This window comes from Patagioenas fasciata, unplaced genomic scaffold (genome assembly GCF_037038585.1).
Source record: "Patagioenas fasciata isolate bPatFas1 unplaced genomic scaffold, bPatFas1.hap1 Unplaced_144, whole genome shotgun sequence".
NCBI lineage: Eukaryota > Metazoa > Chordata > Aves > Columbiformes > Columbidae > Patagioenas > Patagioenas fasciata.
Window position 1 is genome coordinate 61,809 of NW_027288560.1, and position 17,974 is coordinate 79,782.

The following is a 17,974-nucleotide window of genomic DNA, read 5'->3' on the forward strand; positions in this document are numbered from 1 at the left end:
CTCCATGACATTCATTTAAAACACCATATCAGTGATAGACACATTTAGCAGCTAGTTATAAGTAAATCAGCACCTTTCACATGCCTGACACAGCAGAGGAGGAAGAGTTGGAGACCACGAGGTTGTCAGAGGTGCATCTGAGGGGCTCTTCACTCTTATCAGGCCTCACCACTTTGCCTTCCTGCTGCACCTCTCACTGCTCTGGCTGTACAGACTGCACTGCCCAAGCCCCTGGGCTCTGTCACCCAACCAAGAGCCCCAACCAGAGCATGGAGCTCAGCCTGAAAACTCCATCAGGAGACCGCCAGGATAAAGGACAACTCATCCTCCCTCTCTCCTGGATAGCAAGGTGGAGGCCAGAAACATGCCTGTCCACAGCTGCTGAAAGAAGGGAAGGGCAGGACTGATGGGGAACCCAAGAGCTACCTTTCCACGAGCCAGCCTGAGTGGTGATAAGAAGCAGTGGCAGATACCTGGGCAGGATAGTCAAAGAGCCATTGTTCCCTTGGTTTTTCCTCATAAGCCATGACGGCTTCTGTCATCTCATCTCTCACAGTAGCCCTCATGCTGTCTAGTACATGACTGAGCCAGACTTCAACCTGGAAAAGAGATTAAATCCCAGTAACACATTTGCTCTTCTTGAGTGCCTTTGGTAATTAGTGAAGATAGGAAATGAGGCAAGCATCTCAGTTCTCTTTAGACTGGACATGAGGGAAAGGTTCTTCACCCAGAGGTGCTGGACACTGAACAGGCTCCCAGGGAGGGGTCACAGCCCCAACCTGACAGTGTTCAAGGAGAGACTGGGCAACGTCCTCAGACACACGGGGTGACCTGTGGGGTTGTCACTGCAGGGACAGGACTTGGACTCCATGATCCTGGTGGGTCCCTTCCAGCTCAGGACATTCTATGAGTTAACCAAACCTCACAGCCTCCTTCAGACTGGGTAGATTTGGCTAATTCTGGTACTGTAGGATTAGCATCTACTTCCAGACACCAAGAACAGAAGACAGATTTTTTTCTTGAACTCTAGCTACAGGAGGAACCAAAATGAACTCCGCCAATGAATAATTTGGTCAGGTGTGTTCCACCTCCAGGCCATGACAGAATCCCTGGTGGGATGTGGGCAGTCTGCCAGCAGCAGAAGAAAGATGCTGCCAAACTTGGGAACACAATTCCTGCTGAATTTCATATTTCACAGGCAAAGCCCTCAACAAGAAGACAGACTGAACGCAGCAAGCTCCATTGCTGGGGAGCTCAGTAGCCGGTATTACGTACTTTAGCTTCCTGTAATAGACCATGCAGAAAGGTGAAACTACCAGGATAGATAAGCTGAGCAGTAGCTTGATTCTTACATTTCATACTTTCACTCGTGGTATGAAATGATGAAGACTTGAGAAACAGGTAAAAGGCCTTCTCCTGCCAAACACACCCGTGCAGAGGTACTACGGAATAGCTTAGTCTCTTTTCAGTCTGCATCCCCTCCCTCACCGAGGATATTTGTAGCAAGCTTTAAGACCAACCTTCAAAAGGTCTTAGAAAAAATCAAATTAAAAACCTAGTCAGAAAAATGGCACAGCTCTTTCTCTCACAGTGGACTGCGACATCCACGTCCCCCCTTAGTGAGGACCTATCCAGAGTGACACGAAAGGTTGTGGTGTAAGGAGGTACTAAATCACCACCTCTTCCAGCTTTTCTCATGCACCAAGGGAGAGCAGTGAAGCTCTATGACGTCTTGGCAAGGGATCTCACACGAGGGGCAGGGGAGCAGACTCCACCGGACAGTTTTGATAGACAAGGACTTCCCTCTCACCTGCCCACTGCAGTCGCAGGGCTCGCTGAAGCTGACGTACTCCTCCTCTCTACTGTACATTCCCAGGCCAACCTTGGTTGGCTTTTGCTCAGAGTCCAGCTGGAATTTCATCCTGGCCAAGCTGTCAAAGAGTTTGGAAAGATGACGTTGCACCTGCAAAACGGGTTGTATAAATAAAGCAACCGAGATAGGACGAGCGGAATGAAGATCACTATACATGTCACAAGCAAAATCATGTTAACAAAATATCTTGGATATTTAGGTAGCACCACATCTTCTCAAATGTGGCCAACATACTGCCAACAAAAGCCTCTTGCTGTCTCTTGTAATACTTCCACCTATTTCTACGTAATTTAGAAAACAGACATGCCTTAATAAATCATGTTTCTCCATTGGGAAATCTTCCATACAGAGCAAAAGCATAGAAAACATTGAAACACCTCATGACTCCTACCCCAAATTTCCCTACATGTAGTGATGAGAAGTCTGTAGCCATTTCTCCACCTCATCCTATTCTCAGCACAACGTGGAGTTTTCTTCACTATGAACTTTCCTGTTTTTCCACTACTAGAAACTGATTTTGTGCTAGTGAAATATCCTAAATTCTCTTTCATGGAGAAGAAAGATCTTTATTTCTGCCTAAGACCTATGATAAACAGCCCAGACCTCCTATAGAACAACCATGTTCACCAAAAGCACTCTTCCAGAAGGAAAAGAATAATTCAGTTCTTTCCTGTTCACCTCCATCTGAGTCTGCAAAGCCAACAGGGAGATGCTGTGGGCTCTCAACATCAGCATCTGCCTGCTGGGAGCTGAGCAGGTCACCAGCACTTCTTCCAGACCACTGCGTAACACACAACTGCATCACTGCGCGCCCCACGCCAATGAAGGTGAGATTCTCCTAGGATTGACGTCCCCACAGAAAGGGGAAGCTCCCAAAGCAGTCCCAGACAGGAGCTGCCTCTCTCAATTACAGCAGAGAGGTAGAAAAACTCCCATAGGGGAGATGAGAAATGAGGGAAAGGGACCTGGGGGTCCTGGGGACAGCAGGGTGACCATGAGCCAGCACTGGGCCCTTGTGGCCAGGAAGGCCAATGGTACCTGGGGTGGGTTAGAAGGGGGTGGTCAGTAGGTCAGAGAGGTTCTCCTGCCCCTCTGCTCTGCCCTGGTGAGACCACATCTGGAATATTGTGTCCAGTTGTGGCCCCTCAGCTCCAGAAGGACAGGGAACTGCTGGAGAGAGTCCAGCGCAGCCACCAAGATGCTGAAGGGAGTGGAGCATCTCCCGTGTGAGGAAAGGCTGAGGGAGCTGGGGCTCTGGAGCTGGAGAAGAGGAGACAGAGGGGGGACTCATTCATGTTTACAGATATCTAAAGGGTGAGTGTCAGGAGAATGGAGCCAGGCTCTCCTCGGTGACAACCAGTGACAGGACAAGGGGGAATGGGTTCAAACTGGAACACAGGAGGTTTCACTTAAATTTGAGAAGAAACTTCTTCTCAGTGAGGGTGGCAGAGCCTGGCCCAGGCTGCCCAGGGAGGTTGTGGAGTCTCCTTCTCTGCAGACATTCAAACCCCCTGGACCCCTTCCTGTGGAACCTCAGCTGGGTGTTCCTGCTCCATGGGGGGATTGCACTGGATGAGCTTTCCAGGTCCCTTCCAACCCTGACATTCTGGGATTCTGCGTGAGATGCCCAATGCTCTGATGCTTTCAGAGAAGGAAGGGTGGAGGTGGATTTGTCCATCTAATTCTGACTCACTGACTCACAAAGAACTACAACCCTCCCTCTCATGAGCTGTGCTGCAAGTGGACGCAGCTTCTCACACACATACAAGCAGGGCCAAACCCTGGGAGGTGCTAAGTGACTCTGAGAAGCACAGGGCACTCAGCATCCCCCCAGATCACAGAATCATTTTGGGTGGAAGAAACCCTCAGGATCAAGTCCAGCCATACCCTAGCTCTGGCACTAATCCATGTCCCTAAGAACCTCGTCTAAATGTCTTTTAAACCCCTCCAGGGATGGTGACTCCAGCACTGCCCTGGGCAGCCTGTTCCCATGCCCCACAGCCCTTTCTGGGAAGAATTTTTTTACAATATCCAATCTGAACCTCCCCTGGCACAACTTGAGGCCATTAAGCGTATCTTGAGGCCATAAGCTTATCTCTTTTCAAACCGTAAGTAAACCGTAGAAACTTTTTCTTACATGTAGAAGCTTCTGGTCACAAATCCCCAGCTGCCCCTTCCCAGACCCTGTCCAGTCTGGAGGGTTCGGACACAACCCCAGCACTTGCTGCGATCCTGCTGCCAGAGCCCGAGCGCACCTGAATCTGCACAAGTTCAGCACCCAGTTCACGAGGATAATGTCATTGTGTATTTAATCCTCCTTTAGGAATCATCGGACTTTGAAACTACATTGGGAAGGCTGAGAGTGTATCTATGTATGATACTGCTTGACATTTACTTTGATTTTACTGCAAATACTTTTGAATAACAGAAAACACCAGGAATTTCTTCTTACTCAATAGAGCATTTCAACACAGTATCTTTGCTTCCTGTGTTTTTTTTTTCCTCTTCATTTTAAATATCAATCAACTATGTATTTATGATACTCTGTGGGCTGAAATCACCCAGCAGCAGACACAGATAGAAGCAGCGTTAAAGGTTAGAGGTAAACAACAGCATTTCCAAATACACATGCAAACCTGCTCCATTCCTGTGCTCACATCAATACTGAAAATGGTGGAAAGCCTGAAGAAAGTGAAAATACTCGCTACCAAAAGACAGAATTAGGACTTTGTTCATCATCCAACACTCGCCTTTTGCTGTGAACGTTTTGACTGGTTTTATGCACCAACCTCTGAATAAAAGATGCGTCCCAAACAAGGCCAAGCAGAGCTGTGCAGGGGTGGGTGGCAACCCAAGGAAGTCCTGCCTTGGCCACAGCCACTGTCTGACCACCAGCTGTCTTACCTCTTCCAGGCTGTGTTCTGCTCTTCCCCTGTAAACAGGCCATCCCAAAGACCTTTGCATGGGGAAGGAAGAAGTGGCTGACTAGCAGATGTCTCCTCTGCCTAAAAACAGAGACGTCTCCAAGCCCTCGGTTGTCAACACTGTCACATTTGAATGATCGGTCTGTGGCTCTTTCAACAACAGATGCTGTTTGCTGGCATCCCAGCTTGGGGAACCAAGCTCAGCAACAAGTTTTGGCTGAGATCCTCAAGAAATGGTTTCCCCCAACCTCACTGTATCCCAGCAGAAACAAACCCACTGTTTTTATGGTATCAAGAACATAGCTCTGCTCTGTGCAGTGCTTTCAGAACCATCTGCAAGCATCACCAGGGACAGATGGGACAACATACAGTGTGCGCATTGCCTTTCAGAGACGACAGATGAAGGCCAGCAGTGAAAGAGTTATTGTTAATCCAAGTGAGGGTGGGAGAAAAGGCACTCAAGAGAGGATAAGCTACAGCTGAGTCCCTAGACAGCATCTTCCACCCTGACATTACTGACAGCTGGAAAATGCGAAGGTGACATAGTGCAAGGCTTACCAGCTGTGGGTTGGTGCCATTGGAAAGAATATCCAATAAATCTGCTGAAGAAACAAAGTAACATCTGGGAAAGGCCAATCTTTTCATGTCCAAATATTCAGCCAAAGCCTTCTCACACAGGGACAACCTGGGGAGAAGAGCAGAAAAATAGAGCCCAGGACAGGCGGGTGAATATCCTTTAATGTGTCGTGCTACAGTTTGGGTTATCGAGCAGATTCTCCCCTCCCATGGGGAAATGCCAGACATGAGCTGAGCCTGCAGGCTGGTCCTTTACAGCATTTTCCAAATAGATAACAAAGCACATAGTAACTCATAGATCTCTCTCCACTCCCAAGGGTCAAACAGACAAAGAGTCAGAGAATCCTCACCAAAAAGCAGAAACACAGGTGGAAGAAGAGGCTAGAAAGGCTTTGCAGTCTGACTTACTGTTTTAGACAAGCTCTCAACTGCCACAGGTGATTTCACACTAGGATGAAAGTTTCCAAAACTGCTTTTATTCTAATGAGCACATTTTAAAGTCTGATTCAAACCTACTCAGCTTTTTGTGCTTGTGAAGCCTGAAAAGAAACTTGTTTGCTCCGTTCTAAAATGAATCTCTCAGTGTTTACATGTTAAACTGCTGCTGAGCTTTCAAAGTTCATAAATAACATGCAGTTAGTCCTCTGTGGGGAACACGGGCCTTATCTGTTTAGGAAGTAAAATTAGATCTCTATTTTAAATGGATAGTTATTACTGACACAACAGCTATCACGTTAACTTGTTAGGTGTGTTCCAGGTAGAGTAGCTCATATGTTAGGTGAGAACTGTATCCATCTCTGGACATTAAGGTCTTTCTCAGGGAGTTTAGTTATACCATCTGTGAAGGGTACACACACAAAGATAATTTTGTTAACTAAAGCACATGGGATCAGCTCTGCTGCAGATATCCCTGCTTGGACTGCTAAATAGATATTTAAGACACCAAATTTGGGGTGGCAGTGAGGCCACATGTTATTAAAACCAACTGAGTGCCTAGCTTTGTATGTGTGCAAATCAATATTCAAGATAAGAGTTTGCACATACGCAAAGCCAGAATCCACCTTGGGGGCTTCAGGGTGATGGATCATGAATAAAAAGACTCAGTGTGTGAATGCAAAGAACGCACAGTCCAGAAGGAAAGCCTTGGAGCACAGGTTAAACCAACTTATTAGAGCTGATCCCAGTCTCTGACAAAATCCTGGGACTGAAGTTGTACCTACCTGCTCTGAATGTCCTCCAGTTGTTGGGACAGACCTGGTTTATTCGTGGCCTCAACCACATTTGGGGTTTTCTGAGTTTCATAGGCCAGTTCTTTAAAGTCCACATCAATCCCTTCAAAGCGTTTGGAGTCCTAAAAAGCAACACAAACATGTTCATGGTAAAACATGGATTTTGTGCTAAAGGTCTCCATCCTCTGGGTGCTGTCTTTGGGTTGAGGGGAAAACCTTCTGTCCAGTGCAGACAGGGACCCCTCCACCATTCCAGAATGGCTCTTCCACTGACTTGCCTGAAACTAGTCTGCAAACAGGCACTTGCCTTCTTGTCACTGTATCCCAAAGGGGTTGTGGATAAAGTGCTCCATGCAGGAGGCAATGTCTAGGACCAACCATTTTCATGGGATTTAATTCCCCTTGGAAAACCTCATAAATCTCTCTCTCCCATGTCCAGGTGAAGTACCAAGTTTCCCTGGCTGCAGCAGCAGGAGATGCTCCCACACCGTGGAAAGGCTCCCAGCCTCATGTGAGTGCACTCCTCCCCTCCTGCTATAGCACAGGAATCCCAACACCCATCCACAAAACGGGTATGATGACTCTTGTAGGGGAGAGCCCTTCCTTGCCTTCAATGAGGGTATGGAAACCCCACGTCAGCACCGGAGGCCCACATCAACAATTATGCTCCATATCTAACAGGGACTCTGAATTTCTGGAGCTAAACACTGAAGAATAAAGCAAGCTATGTTCAAAACATCTCTGCTCCTCCCTTCTTCCCAGGTCAGGCCTCCTAAGTGAGGCGGGACACTGAACAAGTGTTCCAAGCAGTCCAGGTAACACTTCCACGCTACCCTGTGTTCAGCCCCAGGAGCAAGGCTCCATCTGGAAGGTTGAGCCCTCCCTACACTCACGCCACAGATCCAGCTCCAGGTGAGCATCCCACAGCCTGTCAGCACATCCCCCCAGCCCTGGATGCATCCTGAGGGTGCTCAGCTACAGAGACTTTGAGCTTCAGTCTTTCTTTTACGGAAGAGAAGCTGCTGACTGAGCCACCTGTGTCCCTGGAGCCAAGAGGGCCCCGTGTCCTGGTGCATCCAGCACAGCACGGCCAGCCGGGCAGGGAGGGGATTGTCCCGCTCTGCTCTGTGCTGGGGCGGCCTCACCTGCAGCATTCACTGTGTGCAGGGCTGGGGACACAGGAGAAAAGGAGATAAAGCTACTGGAGTGTCCAGAGGAGGGACATGAACTTGGTGAAGGGTTCGGAGGGGAAACCGTATGAGGAGCGGCTGAAGTCCCTGGGTTTGCTCAGCTGGAGCAGAGCAGACTGAGGGCAGAGCTCATGGGGCTCCAGGTTCCTCAGCAGGAGCAGGAGGGGCAGGGCTGAGCTCTTCTCTGTGACAGTGACAGAGCCCAGGGAACGGCAGAAGATGTGCCAGGGAGGGTCAGTGGGACATGAGGAAAAGGTTCTTCACCCAGAGGTGCTGGACACTGAACAGGCTCCCAGGGAGGGGTCACAGCCCCAACCTGACAGTGTTCAAGGAGAGACTGGGCAACGTCCTCAGACACATGGGGTGAATTGTGGGGTGTCCTGTGCAGGGACAGGAGTTGGACTTGACAATCCTGATGGGTCCTTCCAAGTCAGGACATCCTATGGTTCTATGGTTCATACCACTGCCAGACAGCTACTGAGATGCAGACAGCTGCCCAGCAGGATGCAAATGTAAATCATGATGCAATTTCATACATGACATTAGATAGCTCCTGGATATTAAGAGCTTGCTGGCACATGGTACAGCCTCAGGGCACTGGTTATCAGCACCTGTATATATTGCCCAGTGAGCGAGGTGTGCCCAGAATCATAGAATCATTTAGCTGGAGGAGACCATTGAGATCACTGAGTCCAACCATAACCTAAATCTAGTACTAAACCATGTTCCTCATCTATACATCTTCCAGGGATGGTGACTCCAGCACTGCCCTGGGCAGCCTGTTCCAATGCCCCACAGCCCTTTGGGGAAGAAATTGTTCCCCACATCCAACCTCAGCCTCCCCTGGCGCAACTTGAGGCCATTTCCTCTGCTCCTGGCGCTTGTTCCTGGGGAGCAGAGCCCGACCCCCCCTGGCTCCAAGCTCCCTTCAGGCAGTTCAGAGATCAGAAGGTCTCCCCTCAGCTCCTGTTCTCCAGCTGAATCCCCCAGGTCCCTCAGCCGCTCCCATCACACTTGTGCTCCAGCCCCTCACCAGCTCCATTCCCTTCTCTCAACTTGCTCCAGCACCACAAGGGCTTTCTTGGTGTGAGGGGCCAAAAACTGCCCCCAGGACACTCAGCACAGCGTGCTCTCTGAAGCAGATGGAGGAACAGTCCAAGCAGAGCAGAGTGCAGGGTTGGAGACAGAACAGTGTGTTGTCCAGGGGTCAATGGGCTGCGCACATCCCCTCGTGGGTGTTCGTCCCACAGTGGTGCTGTCAGCGATGCTGCTCGTGAACAGGGACGGGGGTCACACAGCCAACTGTGGGTCACTCGTGAGTGAAAGGCAGGTTCCTCCACAGGGCTGCGAGTGGTCCAGCGGGGCCAGGAACAAGCTTGGAAGATTTTCTAAATAATCAAGAGAATAGGGAATAAGACTGGAAGCTGGACTCAAAGACAGCCCTGAGGAGGTCACAACCCTGAGGAGGGCATCAGTGACAACTCTGCTCAATTTTCTGAAGCTGAAGTGGGAGAAGAGCTGCTCTCCTGCTGCACCAGCACTGGAGGCAGGGAAGCGGATACTGCAAAGCTGCCTGGTCCAGCTCTGATTTGACATTTGCACCATCTGAGTAATTATCTCCGTCTTCTCCCCTCCAAGGAAAGAGGGAACATGCCTGTATCACTAAAGGAAGCCAGCAGCCTCCTGCTCAGCCTCCAGGAACTCTGCATCTGCTGTGCAATGGTGGAGGGGAGGAAAAACAGTTTCTCAGCAGGGTTCAGGCACAACCAACAGTACAAAAACATCCTGGGGCAACACTGGGGAAACTGCTGTAGCATTAAGGGAGCCTCCAAGAAAGCAATGCAGCAAGAGAACAGTCCTGCTTGGGGGAACACGGCAATATAGACAACCTTCTTCTGTGTAATGGAGGCTCTTCTTCAACGCTTTCCACACAGGAAAAATAGGATTTGGGATTTCATACCTTAGGAAGCTGTGCCCGTATATCTTCTGAGCCTATGAATATGCTCTCCAAGTGAGACCGCGTACGCTGCACTTCGAACCAGAGAGAAATGACGGAATCTGTTGTGGACAGCTTCCTCTGCCATATGGACGCTTCCTCCAAGAAGAAAGCAATACATTTGGATGTCATTAAATTCTGCAGCTGCACCTGGTTGTCTTCTAAAGTTTCTATGAGTTCCTCGTCTGACTTCAGCAACGGGATGTTCGTCCGGGGGTGAGGCTCATACTGAAACTCCATGGTGCTCCAAGTCATTTTTAGCTCCTTCAGGACTTTCTCCATACTCATTTCTCGTACCGCTTTGTCCACAATGCCACGAACCTCATCCTCAAAGTTATGGAGGTTGAGCTTCAGGAGGTCAGCCAGCGCGGTGTCCGAGTCCATCACAAACCTCACACCCGTCACCTGCATCAGCTGATTCCAGTGCCTTTCCCTAATGGCGGGATTTTGAAGTTCTGCCACAGCTTTCAGGGCCGTCAGCATGTTCTTCACCTTGCTGTCCAGCCCAGTGAAAGCATCCCACGCCCTCACCTCCTTATCCAAATTCCGAATCTCTCTTGCAAACTTTTTACACTCCAGATCCATGTTTTCCACGTTAATATCCGCCCATTTGGTGGTCTGCCAGTCATCAAGGCAAGTGCCCACAAGGGAGATCATATCCCAGAGCTCTTTGAGAAGACACAGCTCCTTTCGGCACTGCTTCAGTTGTTTATAGTCTGGCACTGTGACTTCAAACAGACCAGCTGATTCATAAATCGAGGTCATGGCTGACTCCATTTGTTTAATCTCAATGTGCTTTGTATCCAGCAGTTGATAAGGCTTTTTGGGGTCAAACCTAGAAAGAAATGTTTATTCTTCATAAGTGATATTGTAACAACTTCTAAAGAAAACATAAAACAAATGGTGCCTCTGAGACACAAAGCAGACATGATACATCTATAGTACCCATTGATGGTGCAGCCACATGGCACTGCTGACAACCCCTTTAAGCAATATTGTGCACTCAGCATCCAGATTGAATCTCTTGCTAACACCTTACAGTGTTTGCAGGGACAAAACACCCAGGGCATAACAGATACAACACCGTGAGCAGGTAGGAAATGTATGCAAGGGTTCAAGAACACATCCTCAGGACACTCCGAGATGATCCCATGAAGCTTTTCTTCCTCAGGGCTTCTCTGATGTTATAATTTCACTGTACCTGAATGGTGCTTCTTTCCGAAATCGCTCTCTGAATCTGTGTTGCTCAACATCAAACGCCGCACAGCTCTTGCGCACAACTGTCATTTCGTCCGCCTGCAGAGGAGCCACATGCTGCTTCACAGCTATCGCCAGCTTCTTTATATTGTTCCATTTTTCTGGCAGCTCCTGCAAGCAAAATTTAAATGACGGTAGGCAGTATTTGCTATTTGATATAAGATGTGACTGATCTGTTTATGGACAATCACAGAACAGGAAAAGCAACAGATTCCATGCCTAAAACTGCAAGGAAGTTTTGTTGTGATGCAAAAGCTAAACACAATTTGGGATAAAACTTATCAGTTATCCACAATTTTGAAGACGAATGAAGACTGAGACTTTAAAACTGACTGCTCTGATTGCAAAAACATGTTAAATAACTTCAGAAGAAGGGTCCCAGACCAGATCCTGGGCTCCCAGGATGGCTCAGTGGTTGAGAGAGCACAGTTCTCCTGACACCGAGCCCAGCGGGACCCAGAGCTGGCTGGAGGCAGGAGGGTGGGCTGAGGATGCAAGTTCATCAGATCGTCCGGCTTCCCAGAGCTAATTAAGAAACAGAGCCTGGGAAATTTCCAGCCAGCTCTTAGAGCAGAAGATATTATGCCAGAAGGACTTCTACAGAGCTTTCTGGGGCAAATCCCTCCAGCCTGCCTGTATAATATTAGTACTAAATAAGACAGTTTCTTTCTCAGGACTGCATCCAAGCTGCTGGTGCACAGCACTGCTAACAATCCACCCTTTGCACCTGGGATTTTATTTAGAAAGAGATTTGATTTCTTCTCTTCTCACTAGACTTCTCGAGCCAAATCCTCACCCCAGACAGTGACACCAGCCAGGGCTCTGCTGTCCTCAAGTCCCACAGCTTTGCTCTCCCACTTCCCCAGGTACTGTGCCAGCCTACAGGAAAGACTTTGGGCTTCTTTTCATCCCAGTGCACATAGTTGAGAAGACTAATGGAGATGCACCAACACTATGCAAAGAAGCGAAATAACCTGGAGGCAGCAGAGGCGGCCAGAGCAGGGCCAGTCCCTCCTGAGGGGTCTCTTTCTGGCACTTCATGTTCCAGTCTCTGTAGAAATCACTATCCATGACCATAGCAGGGCACACATGGAGCTGCTTCCTTGTCCTTCTCATACAAACTATCAGCTCCAGCCCATCCATCTTCATGGCCATGGAGGGAGCGGTACCTGGAGGAACTTACTTTGGTTTTCCTACTGTGTACAGCAGTGAATGAATTATTCAACTATGTGTTGCTGTCACTTGCCAGAAAGAACGAAACTGTTTTGTTATCTCCTCCATCTGAATGGCTGCCCTGCATACCTCATTTCTTCTGTCAGAAAAATAAATCAGTTGTTCAAATCTACACGCACAAACAGGCACCAAGCAAGCAGCTCTTGGGCAGAGGAATCAGCAGAGCTGGGTTCCCCATAGCACCATTTTTTATGCTGAACTGAAGCTGCTGTAGCAGCCAAAACATTCATTTAATGCAGCTCTTCTGTTTTTCAGGGTGTCTGTAGGAATCCAGTTATCTTTAGGACCCTTACCCGTGTCAGATTTGGTGATACAACCATCCGTGGATCACGGCTGCACCAGCAGAAAACTGGGGGATTGCTGAACCCCGCTCAGGTCCCATCCAAGCCTGCAGCAGAGGGAGGAACTTCTCCCCAAAAAGCTCTGCCTTAAACCTGGTGTCCTACACAGAGCCCTCTGCACACAACGCCCCGTGACTAAGGGGTATCCATCAGTACGTAGCCACACGCTCCTCCACCGTAACATGGTGACTGCTGCCAGTTCCCCAAGGCTGGCTGGGCATCCCACAGGCTTTTCCAACCTTCACCTCATGGTCCCCTGTCCAGAAATGAGAAGAATTCCCCAAAGAAAAATTGATTCATCAGGGCCAGATGTGGAAAGGTGCTGAAATACTTTCATAACGTGCTCCCAGTGATGTCCTTTGGGTCAAGCAGATTGGGTGTTATAGACCTAGTGGAGGACTGAAGTCCTATGAGAAGGCGACTCCTCTGCCAACATTATCCTTCCCATCTCCACAGCTGCCAAGAACTGGCTTATTTAAAAATAATTATAATTCAAACTAATTAACAGATGTATTTGAAAATGCATTAATTTTTTTCAAGAGTAATCGCTGAGAGTTGGAGCAGGCAATTCTATGTTTTTCATACATAACAAAAGGCTTAATCTCTGCTTTAAAAGAAAAACCTCAATATAACTCCAAAATTTAGAGCTATTAAGGCACATCCCACAATAGTAAAATACTATCCACTGAGGCCCTCTAATGACAGGGAGTGGGGCTTTAAATATTCCTGCAATGCTCTTAAGCTCATACTCTTTGACGCTGGCTACTTGGCAAACCGCCGTGCCCACCGCAGCTTTTCACCCACCTCCAGTTGCTTATAGACTTCCTCCGGCAGCTCTTGCTCATACGTCTTCAGCAGTTCGACGGTTTGCTTCAGGGGCTCGAACATGGCATCGGTGACACTGTGCCTTTCCTTAACGGCCAGGAGATGCCCCATGATCTCCACCAAACCATCATAATCGCCTTTTTCAACCTTTTTGCTCAAACCTTTGTCAGCAGTTTTTATGAACTCGTCCAGGTCAGACAAGCTGTAGAACACAAAACAGGAAAGCACCAAATGAGAGCAGTTCCTACCGGAATCATCCAGGCAGCTGGACTGGCACGGAGAGGGAAAGGCCTGGCTAACTCTGCCCATCACATGGCAACATGCTGAGGGCATCAGAACCACAGTTCATGCTCACAGGGATCCATAGATGTGGTACAGCTTCCTGTGAGGAACGGATAAATGGGTTGGGACTTCACAGGTTGGAGAAAAGGCATTTGAGGAGCACAAGTCTTACGAGGAGCAGCTGAGGGAGCTGGGGCTGTTCAGCCTGGAGAACAGGAGATGAGGGGAGACCTGATCTCTGCAACTGTCTGAAAGGAGGTTGGAGCATGGAGGGGGTTGGTCTCTTCTCTCAGGTAGCAAGTGATAAGATAAAATGGCCTCAAATTTCTCCAGGGGAGGTTCAGATTGGGTATTAGGAAAAAAGTTATTCACAGAAATGGCTGTCGGGCCTTGGAACAGGCTGCCCTGGGCAGTGGTGGAGTCACCATCCCTGGAGGGGTTGGATAGACATATAGATGAGGTTCTCAGGGACATGGGGTAGTGCCAGAGTTAGGTTATGGTTGGACTCTGTGATCTTGATGGTCTCTTCCAACCAAACAGATTCTATGACTCTATCCTATGATTCTATAAGGGAGACCTGTGAGCTCGGGTCTGTGGTCTGAAGAGAGTGAATTTGAAAGGACAGTTTTCATGTCATCTCTTCCAATACAAGAATTCAACAAATGAACCTGGTAGGTTGTAAAGCTACAACAAACAGGGATTCTTCTTCGCACGCTGCCTTATTTCAGAGGGTAAGTCTCTGCTGCAGAAGGATGCAGATGTTAAAAATTCACAGCGGTTCAGAAAAGCAACCGAACATTTGTGGGAGAAAAAAAAATCCATCCAGGTCTTTAGATACAAAGGTACAACCCATGACTCTCAAAGTCCTCAGGTATGAATGGTTAGAGACAAGGAGACTATTTGGGGGAAGTTTCCCTACCTGCTTCTTGATCTCACCAGCTGCTGGACACTGTTAGCAGAGCTTGATGGGCTCCTGGATCTTTGGTCCTTTCCATTCTTCCCTTCTCAAAACGCTTACTTTTGAAGTGCCCGCTTAAATTCTGTGGATGCTGCTGGACCAAAACATAGCCCTAAACACTTCACCTATTAAAGACTAAACTGCTGAGTCAGGAGCTCTTAATAAGGACTCCTAAATGCCTGTTCTAACCTATGCAAAAACCTCTTTGCACAGGAATTATCGTGCTGAAAAGAACACAAGAGATCACAGCAGCCACCACACGCAGCAGCCTTCACTAGTACATATGTCTGTAAATATTTCTTCGTAAGCATCCAAGCCCTGTGGCATCCTTCAGCTGCTACTACTCAAATAAATCACCTAACACATCATCCTGCAGAGACCAGGCGGCTGAGCAGCTATTCAGAGCAGGGAACACATGTTAATTCAAAACTTACATCCAAAGCTCCTCCTTTTTGTAACCTTGAAACTGCCTCCCCATGATTGCTCATGCCAGGCAACCCAAATTACTTTTTTTACAAAGAGTGCACTCAAAAGAGCACTGCATTTAGAAACGGAGCAAGTATCTCATGGCATTAATGCAGCTTTACTGATGGCAAATTCAACAAAATAAGCACAGAGCCCTAGAAGAGATTAGATTAGTTGGACCAGGATGAACAGACAAACAGACATCCTGTCCAACACCACACAGTAGGTCGTAGGAGCATCAGCTCGCAGGATGTCGATGGTACCGAGTTCGTGGAACTGTTTGCACTTTACACACTCAGCTGGACCAGCTGCTCCCAGCAGAGACGAGGGTTCTGGTTGGAAGAGACCCTCAAGATCATCGAATCCAACCATAACCTAACTCCACCACTAACCCATGTCCCTAAGAACCCCATCTGTACATTTGTTAACACCTCCAGGGATGTGACTCCACCACTGCTCTGGGCAGCCTATTCCAAAGCTTCACAATCCTCTCTGTGAATTATTTTTTCCTAATATCCAATCTGAACTTTCCTTGGTGCAACTTGAGGCCACTTCCTCTCATCCTATCTCTTACTACTTGGGAGAAGAGACCAACCCCCTCCATGCTCCAACCTCCTTTCAGACAGTTGCAGAGAGCAAGAAGGTCTGGCCTCAGCCTCCTCAAGATAGAGTGGCATTGCCAATTGGGCTTGAGTCAACCCAGAGTTGCTGCTCCCCAACTTTACACATCAACGCTGAGTGATTAAACTGTTAACAGAGCAAGCCAGGGCTCTGGTGCCTTGCAGACTCACCTCCACATTTTGCTGACACAAGAGAAAGGGGAACTTCACAGGACTGAACACTATGGGAATGCCCATTTGAAAGCACCACCCCCTCTTCACCGTCCCATGCCCTTGTATTTGACAATGCCCCCTTGTCACTGGTGTTCTACTGAACCTTTACTCCAGAGGCCTCATCCTGGTGCAAAAGGGCAATGCAAGCCAGCATCTCACTGTCCTGCCTGTGCTTGTGGGTGCACGTACCCAAACTCTCTGTGCTCTTCTCTCAGCAGCCTCAAGACTCACCTGCTCAAAAGAAGACCTGAACACCCAAGGGAAACACAGCAGACCAGCTCTTGGCCCCTTTGCTGCTGTTCCTCCAGGTTTGACCAGCACAGCAGGACAGAGGCATGGGGACATCCTATTTTGGGCCACGGTGCCTTTCCCTCCCCAGGACCTTCATGCTGCTTTGCAGTTGGTCCTGCCCTGTGAGCCACCAGAGCAGCGGTGCCAGCCCTTCTGCCTTGGCCACAGCCCCATGTTCTCTCCGGTCAATTTAGGAAGTGTTCCCATCTTTTGGGTGTAGCTGGAGGTGGTTGAGCCTGTCACAGCTGTAGCAGCAGGACAACGTGGGCATAGTAAAATCCTCGCCGTGGGTTCAGAGGGTACAGAAGTGGGTCAGAAGCCCAAGGCTGAGTGCAGACAGTGAAGTAAGGTGAGCAACGAGGGCTCAGTGTCCCAGAGAGGGTCAGCCCAGTCTCTCCAGAGTCCAAGGCCAGATGGTGACCCTCAGGAGTGGGCTGGACCTAAAATCCATCTGCCTTCCAGCCAAGGTGCTGTCCCTGACACGCTAAAACCTCTGGGCAGGTGAGGCGCAGAGATTTGGGCTTTCTCCTGCTCTGCAAAGAGGACTCTCAGCTCTGGCAAAGCCACTGGAAAAAACCCAGGGTTCAGACAGCAGCTTTTTTCTTGTTACTCAGCTTCTCCCTGGACTGACAGCGTCACCTCCTGCTCCCACAGAGGAACAACAAGCCTAAAGCAGAAAGGTCAGCCACAGCCAGCTGCCTCTCCATTTTAAGGTGAATATTTCGGAGGAGTTTTTCCTCTGAGCAGGATCCCAAAGCCTGATGCACGACTCCCCTCTAGTGGCTTCACAAGAACCAGGACTGGGAGCCAGACTGGGCTGCATCGGCTCCCACTCCTGCTCCAAACTCGGTGCCTGGTCAGCAGCCCCGCACACTCAGCTGTACCAGCTCACCCATCAAAGTATTCCTTAATCAACAACGGGTAAGTTTTTCAAATGAGTTAAGGGAGTTAATTTTAAGGTGAAGCAGCTCTGGACATTTTCACCAGAGCGGAGAGACACCCAGAGCCTATGAAGAGTCAACAAACCCCTGGAGAAGGTCCCCCCTCACCTTCACCAGCAGATGAATCCTCTGCCCTGACTCTCGGACAAGGCTGTAACGCCGTTCCAGGCGGTCCTGACAGTCCTCCAGGCTCAGCAGCGATTCTCTTTTACAATCTCTTCTCACAAATATGGGCGACGCCCACGATCCCACGATGGTCTGGATCTCCTCAACATTGTTTTTGGCTTTCTGTATCCTCTGCTCGAGGTCATGGACATCATCCATCACCATGGAGATGTGATCCCAGACACCTGGTAAAAAATGAGATGATTGACTACTTTTTTTCAGAGCTGCATGGCCAAGCTCTTGTGCACTCTCCATAAGACTTTTCCCCCACGGTTTCATGTATTTCTCACCCATCATTAACACAAGAGACTTACCACCTCAACCAAAAGAGTCACTTCTAGCTCCCTCCTACCCCAACAATCCATGGTACAGCTGCAGCCTCTGTTTTCTGCCAGGAGCACCAGCACCGTGGGGACGTCTGACACTTCCCCCTTTCCCGTACCCAGATTTAATCTGCTACCAGAGAGAGAACAAGGACAACAGGCTGAGTGTTCCTGCCACTGTCACTAGAGCAGGGACCCACAGCCCCACAAACACAGGCTGTGACAGCCCAAGGTACCAGCGAGGGCTGCATTTAGATTCAGGGAACTTCATC

At 48.9% G+C, this 17,974-nt stretch overlaps 1 protein-coding gene across 1 annotated transcript in view; it reads right to left on the bottom strand.

Annotated features, from left to right (window-relative positions):
- Positions 1 to 422: 422 nt before the first annotated feature.
- Positions 423 to 17,974, bottom strand: part of LOC139826762 (dynein axonemal heavy chain 9-like) — a 35,711-nt gene continuing 18,159 nt past the window's right edge. The window contains exons 4-9 of the mRNA XM_071803153.1: positions 10,990 to 11,218; positions 9,753 to 10,623; positions 6,594 to 6,724; positions 5,356 to 5,482; positions 1,811 to 1,963; positions 423 to 599 (exon numbers count right to left, since the gene is read on the bottom strand). Coding sequence (XP_071659254.1) covers positions 423 to 599; positions 1,811 to 1,963; positions 5,356 to 5,482; positions 6,594 to 6,724; positions 9,753 to 10,623; positions 10,990 to 11,218 — 1,688 coding nt within the window. The remainder of the gene's footprint in view (positions 600 to 1,810; positions 1,964 to 5,355; positions 5,483 to 6,593; positions 6,725 to 9,752; positions 10,624 to 10,989; positions 11,219 to 17,974) is intronic.